At 47.9% G+C, this 18106-nt stretch overlaps 1 protein-coding gene across 3 annotated transcripts in view; it reads right to left on the bottom strand.

Moving 5' to 3' along the window:
• Window positions 1–18106, bottom strand: part of PGPEP1 (pyroglutamyl-peptidase I) — a 30758-nt gene that overhangs the window by 10196 nt on the left and 2456 nt on the right. Inside the window, exons 1-3 of one of the 3 annotated variants that reach the window (XM_045081557.1) lie at window positions 16258–16338; window positions 15521–15647; window positions 1858–2017 (exon numbers count right to left, since the gene is read on the bottom strand). Coding sequence is in view for 1 of the 3 variants with exons in the window: in XM_004760948.2 (XP_004761005.1) it covers window positions 1901–2017 (117 nt within the window). In the remaining 2 variants the exon portion in view is untranslated. Of the gene's footprint in view, window positions 1–1857; window positions 2018–15520; window positions 15648–16257; window positions 16339–18106 lie in introns of those variants that run through there. The other 2 variants (XM_045081548.1, XM_004760948.2) reach the window with 2 other exon arrangements.

An 18106-nucleotide genomic window follows, 5' to 3' on the forward strand; every position in this document is an offset into this window, starting at 1 on the left:
AAAACAAAAACAAACCAAAAAAAACTGTCCCTGTTCCACTGCCAGGAAACCGTGACCGAGACCTTATTTGGAAAAAGGGTTTTTCACAGACGCAAAAAAGTAAAGGATCACGGGAGGAGACCCCCATGCATTGTGTGGGTGGGTCCCAAATCCACTGACGTGTGTCCTTCAGAGACGCAGGAAGCAAAGGCAGAGACACGTGGGGGAAGTCCGTGTGACCGCAGACGCAGACACGCGAGAGACCCCGCTACAAGCCAAGGAACGTGGAGCCCCCAGAAGCTGGAGGAGACCAGGCGGGCAGGGGTGCCGCTGCTGAGGCCCGGATCGTGGACTTCCGGCCTCCAGGAATGGGAGAACCCATTTCTGCTGTTCTAAGTGTCTACAGCGTCTGCTACAGCAGACCCAGGAACCGCGTCCACGTGGACTGCTTTCAACCGCGCGTGCGTATGGGCACCTGCGCGTGTGAGTGACAGCCGTAACCGTGGTGCCTGGTGACTCACCAGGGCTGACTCTCGGGCACGGAAATTAAAAACAAACAAACAAAACAAACAAACAAAGGAACGAACAAACAAAAACATGTTCAGGGGCGCCTGGGTGTTCAGTGGGTTAAAGTCTCTGCCTTTGGCTCAGGTCATGGTCCTGGGGTCCTGGGATCTGGCCCCCCCATCGGGCTCTCTGCTCAGCGGGGAGCCTGCTTCCCCCCCCCCCCTCTCTGCCTGCCTCTCTGCCCACCTGTGATCTCTGTCTGTCAAATAAATAAAATCTTTAAAAAGAAACAACAGGTTCATCCTTTAGGGTAATTTTGTTTGTTTAACTAGAAAGAGGCCAGAGGGCACAGACAGAGAGGAAAATGCCCTCTCACAGAGGCTTCAGGGACATCTCACTAAGCCTCCAGGTCGCCCTCTACAAAGGGACGGATTCCATTTGAGACCCGACAGAAGAGCTCCTGAGGAAGGAGGTTTCCAGGGGTTGACCCTGGAAAATCCAGAAGGGCAGGCTAGCTGGGAAGCTGGGCGCGGCCCCCACAGGCCACCAGTACCCCACCCATCAGAGAGGCCAGCACCCCCCCCAACTTTCCAGGCAACTTTCACTCCTGACCCCCTGGGGCTCTCCAAGTCCATTGTCTGGGCTGGTCGCATGTATCTGTGGTGGGAGGATGTAGCTCCTGCTTTTCCATTCCACCGTATCTGGCAAGAGCCAGTTCCCTGCCATTCTCATGCTCCCTTTGTGGAACTCCCAAGTCCCCCTTCTCCTTCAACTAGGTTTGGACGGAGGTGATGCCACTTCCTGGCCACCAAAGTAGGCATGTGACCAGGCCTCATAAATGAGAGCATTTCGTCCTTCCTCGAACCCCCCAGCCGTAGTGCTTGGTTCAGGGACTGGTGTGGGACCCAGGTGCACCAGTGAGAATCAACCATGGACTCTGGGAAATTATCAAGAGGGAGGTTGTTCTCCTTCCGCTGAGGGGCTCAGTTGGGAGGGTATCACCCAGCAGCCATCTGTCTTTGCCAAAGCAAAAATGAAGAGCAAAGCAAAGCTGAATGGCCAGGAGGGAATGCTGATAGCACTGGGAGAGTGCCTGGATCAAGCTATACCTGAAGCATACAATGCTGGCGTTTAAGCTGAGCTAAGGTGTGTTTTGACTGTCACATATAGCCAAACATGTCATGACTGAAACTGACTGTCCAGTGGGACAGAGCCAGGCTATGGGAGGTCCCAAATGTTTGCTTTCCTCCCGGACATCCACAGGTAACCCAGGAAAGTATGGCCCTTTTGGGGGACGAGGCCATGTCATCAGGCACACGAATGAAGCAGGAACAAAGCCACTAACAAATCATCCATGTGTGGGGTGCCCACCTGCGGGTCCTGATGAGGGAGCACCTGCCTTCGCCCCACTCACCTGTGGGCTGTGCTTCTCCCACAGGGCAGGGATGAGCCTCTGGACCGTCTGGTACTCGACGGGAATCTCATACACGTGCAGGTCCACACTGTCACCAAGCCCGAGCTTCTCCAGCTCCTGGAAGGGAGAGGAGATAAGAGTGTTGTGGCATTAGGCAAGGGCTGCAAGGTGAATAAGCTCCCAGGGGATACACTGACCCATCCTCAGAAACCAGGTGGGGCTCCTGACTCAGTGTGCAGAGTAGAAGGGAAGGTGCCCTTTGGGACTGGTCTGCCCCAAAGCTCCTCCCTCCCCCCACTTCCCCTCCCCCCCAATCTCAAACTCTCTCCACATCTCCACGGGCAGCAGCATAACTCTGCAGTCTTCAGAGCTAAGCAGCCCAGTTTGAATGCTGTGTGACCTTGGGCAAGTTACTTAACCTCTCTGAGCCTCAGCTTCCTCATCCATAAAATCAGGACAAAAAAGTACTTAATTCATAAGGTAGCTGTAAGAATTAAATGAACAAGTTCATACAAAGAATTCTAAGCCATGCCCGGCACATAGCAAGTGCTCAACTAATATTGGCTACCATTACCACATTTGTTTTTGCTATTGTCATTACACTTTCCTCTTCGTTACACCTGTTAAGAATTATTTATAGGGGTGCCTGGGTGGCTCAGTGGGTTAAATCCTTTGCCTTCAGCTCAGGTCATGATCCCAGGGTCTTGGGATCGAGCCCTGCATCGGGCTCTCTGTTCCGCTGGGAGCCTGCTTCCTCCTCTCTCTCTCTGCCTACTTGTGATCTCTGTCAAATAAATAAATAAAAATCTTTTTTTAAAAAGAGAATTATTTATAGATTTGGTGCTTGCTACATAGCAGGGTCTCACAGAATGTGTTTACAGAGGGATCTACCTCCTTAGGGACCCCCTAAGGACCTTGAGCATGAGGTGGCTTAGAAACATCACAAATTGTGCACAAAACTGGGCTACATGTGCCCCTTTCTGGGGGAAATATTGATGCTTTCTTTCCTTGGATTCTCCATGTGGTCCAGCAAGTGTCCACTTCTTTATTCCCTGTGGGTAGAGCCTAGGACCAGGTCTCTTTCCCCAGACGGCCCAAGGCACAGTAGGAACAGTGATCCCTCCACTCCCAGGACCCAGGGGCAGGGAGATGAAGGTTTTTGGCGATGAAGGTTTTGGCTCAACATGAAACGCTGAGTATTTTTCACAGTAAAATTAATACTCTGAATAACGATTATTGGCAGGATTGTCTCCTTTCATTCTCCAGTCTCATGTACTGCCTTGAAAATGCTACTGCTGGTGGATGTCACGGGAAGGTTCTATGGATGGGTCCCAGGCAAAGGTTTTTTTGCACGCGCTTGGCCTCACTGAATTAATTCACTGCAGGTGAGTTCCCGCATCTCCTTAAGTGGCTTCAGGATTTCTTTATCTGGTTGCCTTGACCTTGCTATCCACGCTGTCCCAACGTCATGCTCATTTGACCGCAGTGGCTGGAAAGTAGCCAACACTTGGCAAGGCAGGCACCTCCTTATGGACAGATCATTCCAAATTACTTCCCCAAGAAAGTGCATCAAGGTCACTTGGAGACAAGGACACCTGGAGGGTAGGTGGGATGAGGTGTATGTGTGGGGGGAGTCTCAAACGCCAACACAGGGAACTGGGACCCCATTCTTGTCACAAAGCCCAATGATGTGCATGATCAGAAAGAGCCCAGCCCCCCAGGAAATCTCATGGCCAGACCGATGAGGGCAAACACTGGTGCCCGGGTGGGCTGCAGACCGCTGCTGAGGCACGTGGCTGGGAGGCGAGAGGGGTGACATTGTCTGTGAAGTCAATTTCAAGACATTTAAAACATACCTTAAGAGAAACTTTGTAAATGGTTACAATGATTTCTCTGTCATCAGTATTTTTACTCTGCACGTTCCCCTCTCATCTAAGCCTCACCTTCCTGGACTGTGCAGTGGGATCAGGGTGGACATTCTGTAAAGGGTGTGGGCACCTGGAGATGAAGCAGGCAAGGGGGCTTGCCAGTGGAATCCCCTAGAAGGCTTTACATCTGGGATCCCTGTTTCCATTTCCACCGATTCATAAACGCTCACTGGCTTGCTGCGTGCCGTGGGCCTGGAGTGAGGGTTTCAAATGACCACACAAGCATGGACGGACCCTCTTCTCCTTGAGCATTCTTCATAGTAAAGTGAATACTCCGAGTAATAATTATCAGTAGGGCTGTTTCATAGAACTCCCAGATCTCACTCAGTGATTTGAAAATGCTACCCTGGTGGATATCAGAGAGATCCACCCGTGGGATTTATGGGGTACCCCAACTTTTTTTTTTAAAGATTTTATTTATTTATTTGACAGACAGAGATCGCAATTAGGCAGAGAGGCAGGCAGAGCAAGAGGAAAGGAAGCAGGCTCTCCGCTGAGCAGAGAGCCCGACGTGGGGCTCGATCCCAGGACACTGGGATCATGACCTGAGCTGAAGGCAGAGGCTTTAACCCACTGAGCCACCCAGGCGCCCCCCCACCAAGTTTTTTTTAATGAACATATGATGTATTATTTGCCCCAGGGGTACAGGTCTGTGAATCATCAGGCTTACACATTTCACAGCACTCACCATAGCACATACCCTCCCCAATGTCCATCAGCCAGCCACCCTGTCCCTCCCCGCATGACCCCCCAGCAACCCTGAGTTTGTTTCGTGAGATTAAGAATCTCTTATGGTTTGTCTCCCTCCTGATCCCATCTTGTTTCCAGTTTGTCCTTCCCTACACCCCACAGTCCCCCGCTCTGCCTCTCAAATTCGTTATATCAGAGAGATCATATGATAATTGTCTTTCTCTGATTGACTTATTTTGCTCAGCATAATACTCTCTAGTTCCATCCACGTTGTTGCAAATGGCAAGATTTTGTTTTTGATGGCTGCATAGTATTCCACTGTATGTATGTATATGTATTTTTTTATATATCCAATCTTCTTTATCTATTCATCTGTTGATGGACATCTAGGTTCTTCCCATAGTTTGGTTATTGTGGACATTGCTGCTATAAACATTCGGGTGCACGAGCCCCTTCGGATCACTATGTTTGTATCTTTAGGGTAAATACCCAGTAGTGCGATTGCTGGGTTGTAGGGTAGCTCTATTTTCAACTTTTTGAGGAACCTCCATACTATTTTCCAGAGTGGCTGCACCAGCTTGCATTCCCACCAACAGCGTAGGAGGGTTTGGGGTACCCTAAGTTTTGTTTGGCAAATTGATTTGGAGACCCAAGCCCCGTGGTCTCCCACCCCACACTGCCCCAACCTCTTGCCTCCCAAGGCAGAATCAAAAATCACATCCTACCCTTCCTCGGCTCCCACTCTGTTTTTGCCTCCTGCCACATTCAGAATAAAAATCCTAACTCCCCACCATGGTCTATGAGGCCCTGTGGGAGCAGGACATTGCCAACTTCCTTGCCCTCCTCTCCCGTCATCCCCCCTCCCTGGTTCACCTCCTTCAGCCTCCCCACATAGCCTCCCGCACACCAGATTCACACCTGCCTCAGGACCTTTGCACTGGCTGTTCTCGCTGTGTGGAACACTCTTCCCCTCACTTTCCGGTCAGTGGACTCTCTCCTTAGCCTTCATGTCTCAGCCTCCTGAGAAGCACTTCTAGCCCCATAAGGTGGTGTCCTTGCCCCAGGACAGGACATACACAGAGCAGGTGCTCGTGAATATTGGCTGAACAATTGACCAGCTCAAGCGTAGACTAGGCAAAATGTAGACCTAAGTGCCCACTTTCCTCAACTATAAATGTGGGTTTGGACTAGCTGCTACCTTGAACCCTCTCTTTTCTTTTCATCCATTCTTACATTCAAAAGTAGTTCCTGGGTTGCCAGGCTGACTTAGTCAGAAGGGCATGTGACTCTTGATCTCAAGGTCATGAGTTTGAGCCCCACGATAGGTGTAGATATTATTTGAACAACCTTTTAAGATAAATTTAAAAAGTAACTCCTCACTATGCACAATAATGAAGAGACAGAGACAGCCCAAGCGCCCATCAGTGGATAAAAGCATAAATAAATTAAATGCAATCTAGCCACATGATTGAATATTATTCAGCCATGGAAAGGAATGGAGCCCTGATTCATGCTATGATGTGGATGAACCATGAAAACAGTGTACTGAGTGAAAGAAGCCAGATACAGGAGGCCACACAGTGTATGATTTCATGTACATGAAATGTCCAGAACAGCCAAATCCATAGACACAGAAAGGGAACTAGAGGTTGTCAGGCACTGGAGAAGGCAGCATAGGGAGTGGCTACTGATGGAGATGGGATTTCCTTTGGGGTGACAGAAACGTTCTGGAACTGGATAGAGGTGGTGGTTGGACAACATTGTGAACGTACTAAATGCCACTGAATTGTTCATTTTAAAACAGTTACTTTTATAGTATGTAAATTTCATCTCAGTAAACAAAGAAAAGAGAGAAAAAAGTAGCTCTTAACTGCATGGATGGTGGAAGGTAGGAGTCACAGCCTCCAGAGCCAGGTAACCACCTTTGTTCTTTCTTCCTACCACTCACTGGCTGGGTGACCTTGGGCAAGTCATTCACCTACTCTGTGCCTCTGTTTTCTCATCTGTAAATGGGATTAACAGCAGTACCCCTGTCACAGGGAGGAAAAATAAAACAATATACATAAAAGGCATAGTGCCTAAAAATGGCTCCAAAGATGTTAACTTAAACTATATTTTAAAACATGTAGGGCGCCTGGGTGGCTCAGTGGGTTAAGCCGCTGCCTTCGGCTCAGGTCATGATCTCAGGGTCCTGGGATCGAGGCCCGCATCGGGCTCTCTGCTCAGCAGGGAGCCTGCTTCCTCCTCTCTCTCTCTCTGCCTGCCTCTCCATCTACTTGTGATTTCTCTCTGTCAAGTAAATAAATAAAATCTTAAAAAAAAAAATTAAAAATAAATAAATAAATAAATAAATAAATAAAACATGTATGTGCTTCCTTTAAAAAGAAAAAATCAAAGGAATTTCTTCTGGCTGGGGCACCTGGGTGGCTCAGTGGGTTAAGCCTCTGCCTTCAGCTCAGGTCATGATCTCAGGGTCTTGGGATCGAGCCCCACATCGGGCTCTCTGCTCAGCGGGGAGCCTGCTTCCTCCTCTCTCTCTGCCTGCCTCTCTGCCTACTTGTGATCTCTCTCTCTCTGTGTCAAATAAATAAATAAAATCTTAAAAAAAAAAGAGAGAAATTTCTTCTGGCTAAAATGGAACCTCAGGAATCAGATTTTTATGCCCCTCGCCCCCGATCTGGAACAACTGGGGAAAAAAATAGACAAAGCGTGTAAAATAACACTTTTCTGACCTTGAGGAGTTAAAGCTGGGGTTCTAGAAAGGGTAAGAAGGCTACAGTTTGCAGAGTGGAATTCTGGAAAGAAGACAGCTAAGGGGAAGGGGAGGGAAGAGCTCAGTAATGCGGAGATCTGTTGAGGGTCTGAGAACTAATGGGCATATATAGGTGCGAGACCAGGGACAGAGCTACTTGAAAGCAGCAGAGGGAAAAACCCTCAGAGTTCACACAGGGTGTAAATACTTCGTGTTCCTCCCAGTCAGAGTGGAAAAACTTCTTAAGGAAGGGGGGAAAAATTAGCCCCAGAATAAAGGACTATTCTGGTCCTGCCTCGCAAAACTTAACAGCAAGGCTGGAAAGGATCAAACTATTTCCAGCAACTTTATTGTATCCCAGAACAAAGCTCAAGAACACGCAGAGGAAATTAAAAAGTATCCGGTGGGCCACAAGGTAAAATCCACTAGGTCTGGCATTAAACCAAAATTCACCGGAGAAGCAAAGAAGCAGAAAATTAAGACCCATAATGAGGAGAAAAATCAATTACTAGAAACATGCCCAGAAACAACAGAGATGCTAGAATTAATTAATATTTAAAGACATTAAAGCTGGGGTGCCTGGGTGGCTCAGTGGGTTAAGCCTCTGCCTTTGGCTCAGGTCATGATCCCAGGGTCCTGGGATTGAGCCCCATAATGGGCTCTCTGCTCGGCAGGGAGCCTGCTTCCCCTGCCCCCTCTCTGCCTACTTGTGATCTCTATCAAATAAATAAATAAAATCTTAAAAAAAAAAAGACATTAAAGCAGCATATTGAGGTGCCTGGGTAGCTCAGTGGGTTAAGCCTCTGCCTTCGGCTCGGGTCAGGGTCTCAGGGTCCTGGGATTGAGCCCCACATCGGGCTCTCGGCTCAGCAGGGAGCCTGCTTCCTCTTCTCTCTCTGCCTGCCTCTCTGCCTACTTGTGATCTCTGTCAAATAAATAAATAAAATCTTTTTTAAAAAAATGCAGCATAGGGGCACCTGGGCGGCTCAGTGGCTTAAACCTCTGCCTTCGGCTCAGGTCATGATCTCAGGGTCCTGGGATGGAGCCCCGCATCAGGCTCTCTGCTCAGCGGGGAGCCTGCTTCCTCCTCTCTCTCTGCCTGCCTCTCTGCCTGCCTCTCTGCCTGCCTCTCTGCCTGCCTCTCTGCCTACTTGTGATCTCTATCAAATAAATAAATAAAATCTTTTTAAAAAATGCAGCATATTTTAAAAATCCATACAGATCAAGTCTGAGGAAACCCCGTCTAGATCTCATCCCCAGACTTCACCCGTAAGCACTGTAAACAGCACACACACCTGTGCAGACCTGAGAAAACACAGTATTCTTTGTACATCAACTGTATCCTTCAGCTTGTTTTCTCTACTCAGTCATTGTTGAAGAGGTCTAGCTAGATTGTTCCATGTAGATCTCTTTCCTTCCCTTTTCCCTGGAGCCCAGTACTCCATCTCAGACATGAGCTGCCGTAGATTTACATATTTTGCTACACTGGAATATTTAAGTGGCTTCCAAGTTTCCACAATTACAGGCCATGCCACCTCGAACATCCTGTGTACATTTCTTGCATCTGTGTGTGAGGCATCAATGCTAATAAGAAGTGGCCTGGGGATGCCTGGGTGGCTCAGTCAGTTCAGCGTCTGCCTTTGGCTCGCATCAGGATCCCAGAATCCTGGGATTGAGTCCCATGTCAGGCTCCCTGCTCTGTGGGGCCTGCTTCTCCCTCTGCTTCTGCTCCTCTCCCTCTCTCTCTGTCTCTCTTGAATAAATAAATAAAAATCTTTGGGGTTAAAAAAAAAATTGGAGGTTATCTGTGTAAACTCCAGGGTTTTGACACAGAAATGGGTACAGGTAAGGGTGTGTGTGTGTGTGTGTGTGCACGCGTGAGTGTGTGTGTTTTCCACCTCTGCTCCCTGACAGAGCTCAAGAGGTAATGACACCCCAGTAGCAGTGAGCACACCCAACCCCCAGCTCCTGGTTTTTAAATGTTATTACCGAAGACAAAAATGAAGGCTTTATGTCAAAATTGCTAATTTCAAGGCTGCAGCTGGAAAAGAACATGGGTGAACCTGGAGTTCCCATAGGACCTTTCTGTTCCCTTCCGACACATATGTATACCCAAGAGAAATGAAAGCCTATGTCCATACAAAAATGTGTATGCGAATATCCACAGCAGCACCCTTCACAACAACCGGAAGGTGGAAAGAGCCCAAATATCCATCAGGGAATGAATGACTAGTCAAAATGCAGTACGTCCATATAATGGAATATTACTCGGCCATAAAAAGGAATGAAGCTTGGACGTATACACACTACAGCATGGACAAGGCTTGAAAACATAACACTGAGTGAAAGAAGCCAGACATAAAAGGCCGCATGCCGTATGATTCCACATAAAATATCCAGAACTGGCAAATCCACAGAGACAGAAAGTAAATTAGTCATTACCAGGCACGGTGGAAAGGAGGAATGGGGAGTGACAGTTAATGGCATGGGGTTTCTTTCTGGAGCGATGAAAATGTTCTGGAATTAGATTAGTGGTGATGGTTATACAATTCTGTGAATATACTTTTAAAAACCCCACAAAAGTATTTATTTCAAAAGGGTGAATTTTATGGTATGTGATTATATTTCAATTAGATTATAGTTTGGTTTTTATTTAATTTTTTTAAAATTTTATTCATTCAAGAGAGAAGATAAGCCAGAAAGATTCTCAAGCAGACTCCATGCTGAGCAGGGAGCCTGGTTTCACAACCTTGAGGTCACACCCTGAGCCGTAACCAACGGTCAATGGCTTAATCCACTGAGCCACCCAGGCACCCCCTCTATCTTGTTTTTGTTTTTGTTTTTTAAATGACATGAAGCACCTGATATCCAATACTTAGGTAGAAACCAGAAAGGAAAAAAGAAAGGGATGTCTGACAAATGCAGTGAAGAGACTGGATGAGATCATGGAACAGAAGAAGGACATTGGTGGGAAAAATCCATGAACCTGAATAAAGTCTCGACTTTAGTTTTAGTAATGGAGCAGCAGGGTTCTTCATTTTGCGGAAATGTAGTAGTTACAAGAGATGTTAACACCAGGGGAGATCAAGTGAGGCACAGACAAGAACTCTTTGTATTCTCTTTGTAATCTTTCTAAACTCCTAAATTCATCTCTAAAATTATTCTGAAATAAAGCTGATTTACAAAAAGTGAGCCTAGGACCAAAGAAAGAAAGATATGCACGGAAGAAGATAGGAACACAGCAAAAGGACACAGGAGCCAGCTGGAAGGGGCCGCCATGAGCCAAGTCTGGGACAATTTGAATATTAAAATAGGACAGTAAGCAATTGTCACATATTGAGGACAGTAAGTATCCATGAGTCTACACGGATACAAATAGACTCCTACAGCAAAGGCCATAAAAATGTCAAAGGAAAGATGGAATTAGAGGCACCTGGTGGCTCAGTGGGTTAAAGCCTCTTCCTTTGGCTAGGTCATGATCTCAGGGTCCTGGGATGGAGCCCCGCATCTTAAAAAAAGAAAGAAAGAAAAAAGAAAGAATGGTGGATTAGAAAACCACCATTTGGTATTCATCAACTAAAATATAACAGATTCAGGGGTGCCTGGGTGGCTTAGTGGGTTAAAGCCTCTGCCTTTGGCTCAGGTCATGATCTTAGGGTCTTAGAATCGAGCCCCACATCGGGCTCTCTGCTCAGCAAGGAGCCTGCTTCCTCCTCTCTCTCTGCCTGCTTCTCTGCACTTGTGATCTCTGTCTGTCAAATAAATAAATAAAATAAAATATAACAGATTCAGGCAAGACTCAGCAAGAGATGCTAAAAGGAGTGTGGGGAAGTCTAAAGAAGTATTTGTATGGTACAAAGTATCATATGACAGGACACTTTTCAATTAAAAGCACAAGAAGAGAAAACTACCAGATCTCATCTTTTGTAGCAAGTGATCAAGGGCAACAACACGGCAATACTTCAAACTCTGATGCCTCCTGATACAATGCACCAAGAAAGACACAACACTTCTGTGGGATTCCTGCCAAAACCAACAGCCTCAGTACAATCACGAGGAAACAGCAAACCATCCATCCTGAAAGACACCACCAAGGAGTGAGCAGTTCCCAGCAAACCTCGTCGTGTTTGACACAAAGACAGACTGAGGAAACTTCCAGATTACAGTGGATTAAAGAGGTAAACAACTGAACACAACATATGATAGAATTTTATCATTAATAAATCAATGATCAAGTGATGCATTAGTAATTAATCACTTATTAATAATTAAGTATTAACAATTTAGTAATAAATATTAAATAGGTGTTGGTAAAATCTGAAGAAGACCTGTAGATTCTAGAATTGTATCTATGTTAAATGAGTCTGATTTTAATCACTGCGCTGAGCCTGTGTTTTAGGAAAAACACAATGAATTATTTAGGGAGACAAGGGGTATCGTGTCTGTGGGGCGTCTGGTTGGCTCAGTCGTTGGGCATCTGCGTTCGACTCAGGTCCTGATCCCAGCATCCTGGGATTAAGCCCCATGTTGGACTGCCTGCTCAGTGGGGAGCCTGCTTCTCCCTCTCCCTCTGCCCTTGCTTGTGTTCCCTCTCTCACTGTCTCTCTGTCAAATAAATAAATAAATAAATAAAATCTTTAATTAAAAAAGGGGGGGTATCATGTCTGCAACTGACCTTTAAGTGATTCAGAACAGGGGCACCTGGCTGGCTCAGATGGTTAAGCCTCTGCCTTCAGCTCAGGTCATGATCTCAGGGTTCTAGGATCGAGCCCCACATCTGGCTCTTTGCTCGTAGGAAGCCTGCTTCTTCCTCACTCTCTGCCTGCAGCTCCCCTTGCTTGTGCTCTCTCTTTCTCTCTCTCTCACTGTCAAATATATAAAATTAAAAAAAGAAAAAAGAAAAAAGAAAGAAATGACTCAGAACAGGGGTGCCTGACTGGCTTGGTGGAGCATGTGGGTCTTGATCTTAGGGTCATGAGTTTGAGCCCCACACTGGGTGTAGATTTGCATAAACAAATAAACCTAAATAGATAGATAAATGAATGAATGTATGACTTGGAACAGGGCAATTCCTCAAACAATTAAACATTATTATAATATGATCCAGCAATTCCATTTCTGGGTGTATATTGAAAACAGCCTCTTGGGGCGCCTGGGTGGCTCAGGGGGTTAAAGTTTCTGCCTTCCGCTCAGGTCATGATCTCAAGGTCCTGGGATGGAGCCCCGTATCGAATGGGGCTCTCTTCTCAGCAGGGAGCCTGCTTCCTCCTCTCTCTCTGCCTGCCTCTCTGCCTACTTGTGATCTCTGTCTGTCAAATAAATAAATAAAATCTTCAAAAAAAAAAAAAGAAAGAAAGAAAGAAAGCAGCCTTTTAAATATTTGTATGCCCATGTTCGCAGCAGGGCTCAACACTATAGCTAAGATATGGAAGCCACACAGGTGTCTATCAGTGGATGCACGGGGATAAGCAAAAGGTGGTATAGCCACGCGGTGGCATATTATTCAGTCTTAAAAAAGGAAAAAAATTCTGACTGAGGCTACGTCGTGGATGAACCTTGAGGACATTATGCTGCCTGAAATCAGCCAGTCGCCAAGAGGACAAACCCTGTAATGTTCCACTGATAGGAGTCCCGAGAGTCACCAAATCATTACCCACACAGGACACAGAAGGGAGGGGCTGGGGCCGAGGGAGGGCAACGGGGAAGTCCGCGTTTAATGGGGACCGAGCGTCAGTGTGGGAAGATGCGAGAAAGTTCTGGAGAGGGATCGTGGTGACGGTGGCACACCAGTGTGAATGTGTTTAATGCTGCCGAACTGTACACTTAAAGATAATTAAGATGGTAAATGTTATGTTATATATATTTTACCACAATAAAATAAGATGACTTGGAAGTCAAAAAAATTTTTTTTACATTATACTTATCTATCTCATTTATCCTTAGAGAAAGAGCAAATGTAATACGATGCTAACGTTTGAGGAAATCTGGTTACGGAAGGACTACTTCTCCGCCCTCTTCTATAACTGGTCAAAATTGTTCTTTCAGTGGAATTAGTAGAAGGAAGGTTGCTTCTTCTGCCCCCAGGGCTGGGAGAGCCTCCAGCAAAGACTTTTATCTTGGAATGAGGTCGCTAATCTGTCTATCTTGACCTGCTCTCACCAAGATTCCACTCTTTACGACTCTCCCCACCAACCCTTTTATTTTACTGTGGCTCTGGCAGACCTTTCTGGCAAGTGAAAATATGTTAAAAAGCCAGGAATTAAAAGAATCCATCTCTTGGACTTACACTGAGGACTTCAATGGATCACCTTTACTTGTTTGGGTCCAGCTGGGGAGCTGTCCCCAGTTAAGCCTGCTGTCCACGGACCAGGCCCCCCACAAGCCCAGGCACTGTACTTCATGAAACCACCTCCGTGCACAGGGGCACTCAGGATGCCAACTCGATCAGTGACCAACCCAAGACACCTCTGGGGCACGATAACCACACACACCCCCACTCCAGGTCACTATGACACATGATGTGCTGGGGTCCCTGGGTGCTCAGTCATTAAGCGTCTGCCTTCGGCTCAGGTCATGATCCCAGGGTCCTGGGATCGAATCCCACATCGGGCTCTCTGCTCAGCGGGGAGCCTGCTTCTCCCTCTGTCTACCACTCCCCCTGCTTGTGCTCACTCTCTGTCAATAAATAAATAAAATCTTAAAAAAAAAAAAAAAAGACATGTAATATGCCAAGGCTGGATGCCTGGCTTGGAACAGCAAACCCTCCCACGGATCCTCTCTGCCTGGCAGAATGGGCAGTCCAATGGCGCTGAGCCACCTCCCTTGCCCAGAGTGACTTAACGGCTGTCCCCACTGGGTGATATTTCTTTGAGCATTAGTGGGATGGCCACACGCCCACATCAGTTCTCAGTAGTAGGAAATGAGCTGACATCATCACCAGGAGATCACAGACTGAGTCACCTTCTTTTTCCAACTTTTTTTTTTTTAACGTAGGCTCCATGCCTCACTTGGGGCTTGAATTCCCGACTCTGAGATCAAGAGTCACGTCTCCTACTGACGAAGCCAGCCAGGTGCCCTGCGAGTCACCTTCTCATCCTAAACTTTGCTCCTCACGTCCTCTGGGCCCTCAGCTATGCTCCCCTCACCAGCGGAAAAAAAATCTAAACTAAGAAAACTGCCACCATAGGGGCGGCTGGGTGGTTCCGTGAGTTAAGCATCTGCCTTCCACTCAGATCATGATCCCAGGGGCTCCCTGCTCAGCGGGGAGCATGTTTCCCCCCTATTTCTCGCTTTCTCTGTTACTCTCTCTGTCTCTCTCAAATAAATAAATTAAAATCTTAAGAAAAAAACAAAATGAAACAGCCTCCAAAAATATACACCAGCACACCCACCCCGTGCTATCTCCCGCCCACAGCATCCCCACAGTGAGGCAAACCACCTGTTCATCAAACACCCGGAGAGGAGCGTCTCTGTTCATTATGGAAGCCCCCCCCCCCGCCAGTGCCAATGGGAGTGGGAGTAGGGGGTCAGTAGGAAAAAGAGCCAGCTGCCCCCCCACCCCAATTCAGGCTAAGCAAGTAGCAGCTGGCACCTGGGGGGGACACAGACTCCATACCCGCCTGTCCACTGGCAGCTTGAGACCAGTCAAACTCCTCTAAGATGACCGAGGTCAGGAGAGCAGCTGCCTCCCAGGCAGGGTGGGGAATGCTGGGGAAGCGGGGGTGGGAGGGAACATTCCAGGTTGACAGAATTGTTCACTATCCTCATTGAAGCAGAAGGGATATGGATAGAAATACTCTTCCCCGCAGTGACAGGGGTACGGAGACCTGTCAGTATCACTTTATGCAAATTGCTTCCAATTTTAAACCAGGCAACGGAGGGGAAGGAACAAGCTATCAAAGTTCAGGGGGAGTTATCAGAAATAGGTGGTCTGTAATCTAGCTGAACTCTTGCCTCTGGACACTTTCTGATCCAAGAGAGCTGGGCGGTTCTCCTGTGGGAGGAGGCGGGTGGCAGCATCCCCCAAGTCCCATGACACGGCAGCGAGCGCACCGCAGCAAGCACAGCCGCCCCGCACACATACCGTGAAAGGAACAGGGCTCACACACCCCCAGACGGCGCATTGTCTACACCCCGGTCTACCTGACAAGACCCTGCCGCAAGGCCGCATCTGACCAATTCCCTTGACCCCACAACAAAGACCCCCTTTGTTCCCTGGTTAATATCCTTAGCAGGTCTGTCTAGACTCACTGTGGCAGTAATTGTCCCATGATGTCACCAGGACCTGTGACCCAGCTCCTCCTCGCTGTGCTTGGGCAGGGAACACTCCGGACGGCCAAACAAGGGGGTCCCGGCCCTTGACACCCACCTGAGCCTCCTAGGAAGAGAGAGACCTGCGGCCAGCGTCCTACATCCACCACCCTAGACCTAGAAGAAGACAGGACGCTCCAAAAACGAAGTCCGTCCTGTGCGAGGTGCTTAGGGGCAGTGCCATGCTGGGGAATGAGGAAAAGGGGGTGCCCTCTGTCTCCACACTCCCACCTCCCCAATGTAGCTGGTGGGAGACAGTTCATTCTGCACTAGAGCACAAGTTCACGGAAGGCGTGAAGAAGGAAGGTTAGATGAGAGAGGGACCAGGGGAGGGCCAGGGGAGAGAGGAGACAGTGACAGACAGAGACACAGAGAGATGGAGACATAAGGGGAGGGAGACACGAAAAGAGAGAAACGGAGACCCACAGAAAGACCAAATGAAACTGAGAGAGGGGGACACAAGGGGAGAGAGCCAGAGATGGAGAGTGCTACAGAGACGTAAGGGGAGAGAGGGAGAGACCAGAGGGAGGCTCAGAGAGACAGAGACAGAAAGACAGATAGAGAAGGGGAGAAAAAAGAGAAATGAGTGGGTCCCTGAGAGAGGAGGCGTTCCTTCTACAGGGGACAGTTTGGGCTTCTGAAAAATCCATGGGGACAGGAAGTTAACTGCTGCTCACTCTGGGACACGAAACTCCCATCTTCAGCTTGAGCCGATCACCGTGAACTGCCACCTGATCTCACGTCTGGATCCCACCAAGAACACTCCAAGCCATATTTTCCTGAGGGACAGATTGGACCCATCCAACTGGATGCCTTTTCATGCGCAAGTCTGTTTCATCCAGGTCAACTAAAACACACCAAGGGCAGCTCCCAGCAACCCCACAGACAGATCCCGCACACACTGCGCTTTGCGGAAGGCGACGGACCCAAGCACAAGTCCACTGACGCCAAGTTCTAGAACAGGTGACACCCACGTGGCAGAAAAAAAAAAAAGAGAGAAAGTCAGCAGAGATGTTTACACCTGGGGAGAAATAGCTAAGAAGGGCCACAAGGAGCTTCTGTGATGAGAAAGGGGCTAGGAATGTTCTAGATCTTGATCCAGATGCGGGTAGCACGGAGGTGCACATGCGTGAAATTTCATGGAGTTACATGAGGCAATCACTCAGCATATGTATGTGCAACTCTAGCTTTTGGTTTTGGTTTTAAGGGGAACAATCACATCTTGGGAAAGTTGGTGTCTTTTTTTTTTTTTTTTTTTTTTAATCCATGGAATGGTAGAGAATCTTCTCTTATTGTTTCACAGGCTTGAGGTAGAAAATGGAAAGACTTCCAGAGGCAAGGTCTGGCAAGATGGGCAACCAAAATATCAGGGGCACTTCCCCTCCAGCAGCAGAATGAAAAAGCTGCCACCCTCCACCATCCGCATCCCAAAGCTCAGAGGGATTTCCAAAGATTGTTTAATTGATTTTTCTCCTATTTAGATGCAGATCATAGTGTCTGGGGCCCAGGAATTCAGACACACGGCTTTGTGTCCACTCAGCCCCGTGAAGGCTCCTGTCTGAAACTCGCACAAAGCCAGACACACAACGTCTTCAGAAACACGCTGTTTCCTTTTTGTCTGGGGCTCCAGGGAGAGGGTACGACGAGCAGAGCCTGGGACACGCTCCCATCTGCAGGGTCCTGGGGACCCTGTCCCTCTGTCCTGCTCACAAAGTGGGGTGAAATGTTTTTTAATAGAAAAAGAAAAGCAGCCAAGATTTTGAGGTCTCTACTTGGGGTGATATAAAAAAGTGTGTGGGCGGGGCAAAACTAGGGGTGGACACATGGAGGTTTCAACTTGGATTTTTCTCCAAATTCAGGGCTCTGGCATGAAAAGCAGGGGATGCTTTAAATCAAGCAGCTAATGGGCTAGGATTAACATGAGTTTGGCTCCGGTCTCTGCAGACCTGATTTATATAAGAAGAAAACGGTTCTCTCTTTCTCTCTCCCCATTGTTCCCGTCTGTCTCTCCAAATGCCCCATCTGACAAAGAAAGTGGAAGGCTCACAGGCTGACAACCTGCTCAGGACAGTGGGAAAGACACCCCCTACCCCCCAATCAGCAGCCTTCTCCTCCCACAACTGCTGGGAGGCAACAGTGAGGGTCACTATACCTTCTCTAAAAGGCTAATACAACCCCCCAACATCCCTGCCTGGTTCCCCCCAAAACCTGGCTGGGGCAGGGGACACTTTTGAGTCACTGCCACTCCCGTTTCCTGACTGTGTGACCTCAGATAACTCTCCGGGGACCCCCGGTTGCCCAATCAGGAGCGTGGGCACAAGAATGAGTACACCCAACCATGCAAAGGCTGTGAGGGAAATTCAGAGTGCTTCGTACACAGCAAGCCAACAAATGTGGTCATACTGGTCACCATCTGGAAAGGTGTGGATATCAGACTTAAATGTTTTGCTGGAAGCTTCAAGGGACCCGTTCTCTTTCATAGGTTCCTTCCTCTCTTTGGTGCCATATATGTCCACGGGGAGCCCA

Source organism: Mustela putorius, unplaced genomic scaffold, assembly GCF_011764305.1.
Source record: "Mustela putorius furo isolate JIRA1106 unplaced genomic scaffold, ASM1176430v1.1 tig00000095_pilon_pilon_pilon, whole genome shotgun sequence".
NCBI classification, from domain to species: Eukaryota; Metazoa; Chordata; class Mammalia; order Carnivora; family Mustelidae; genus Mustela; species Mustela putorius.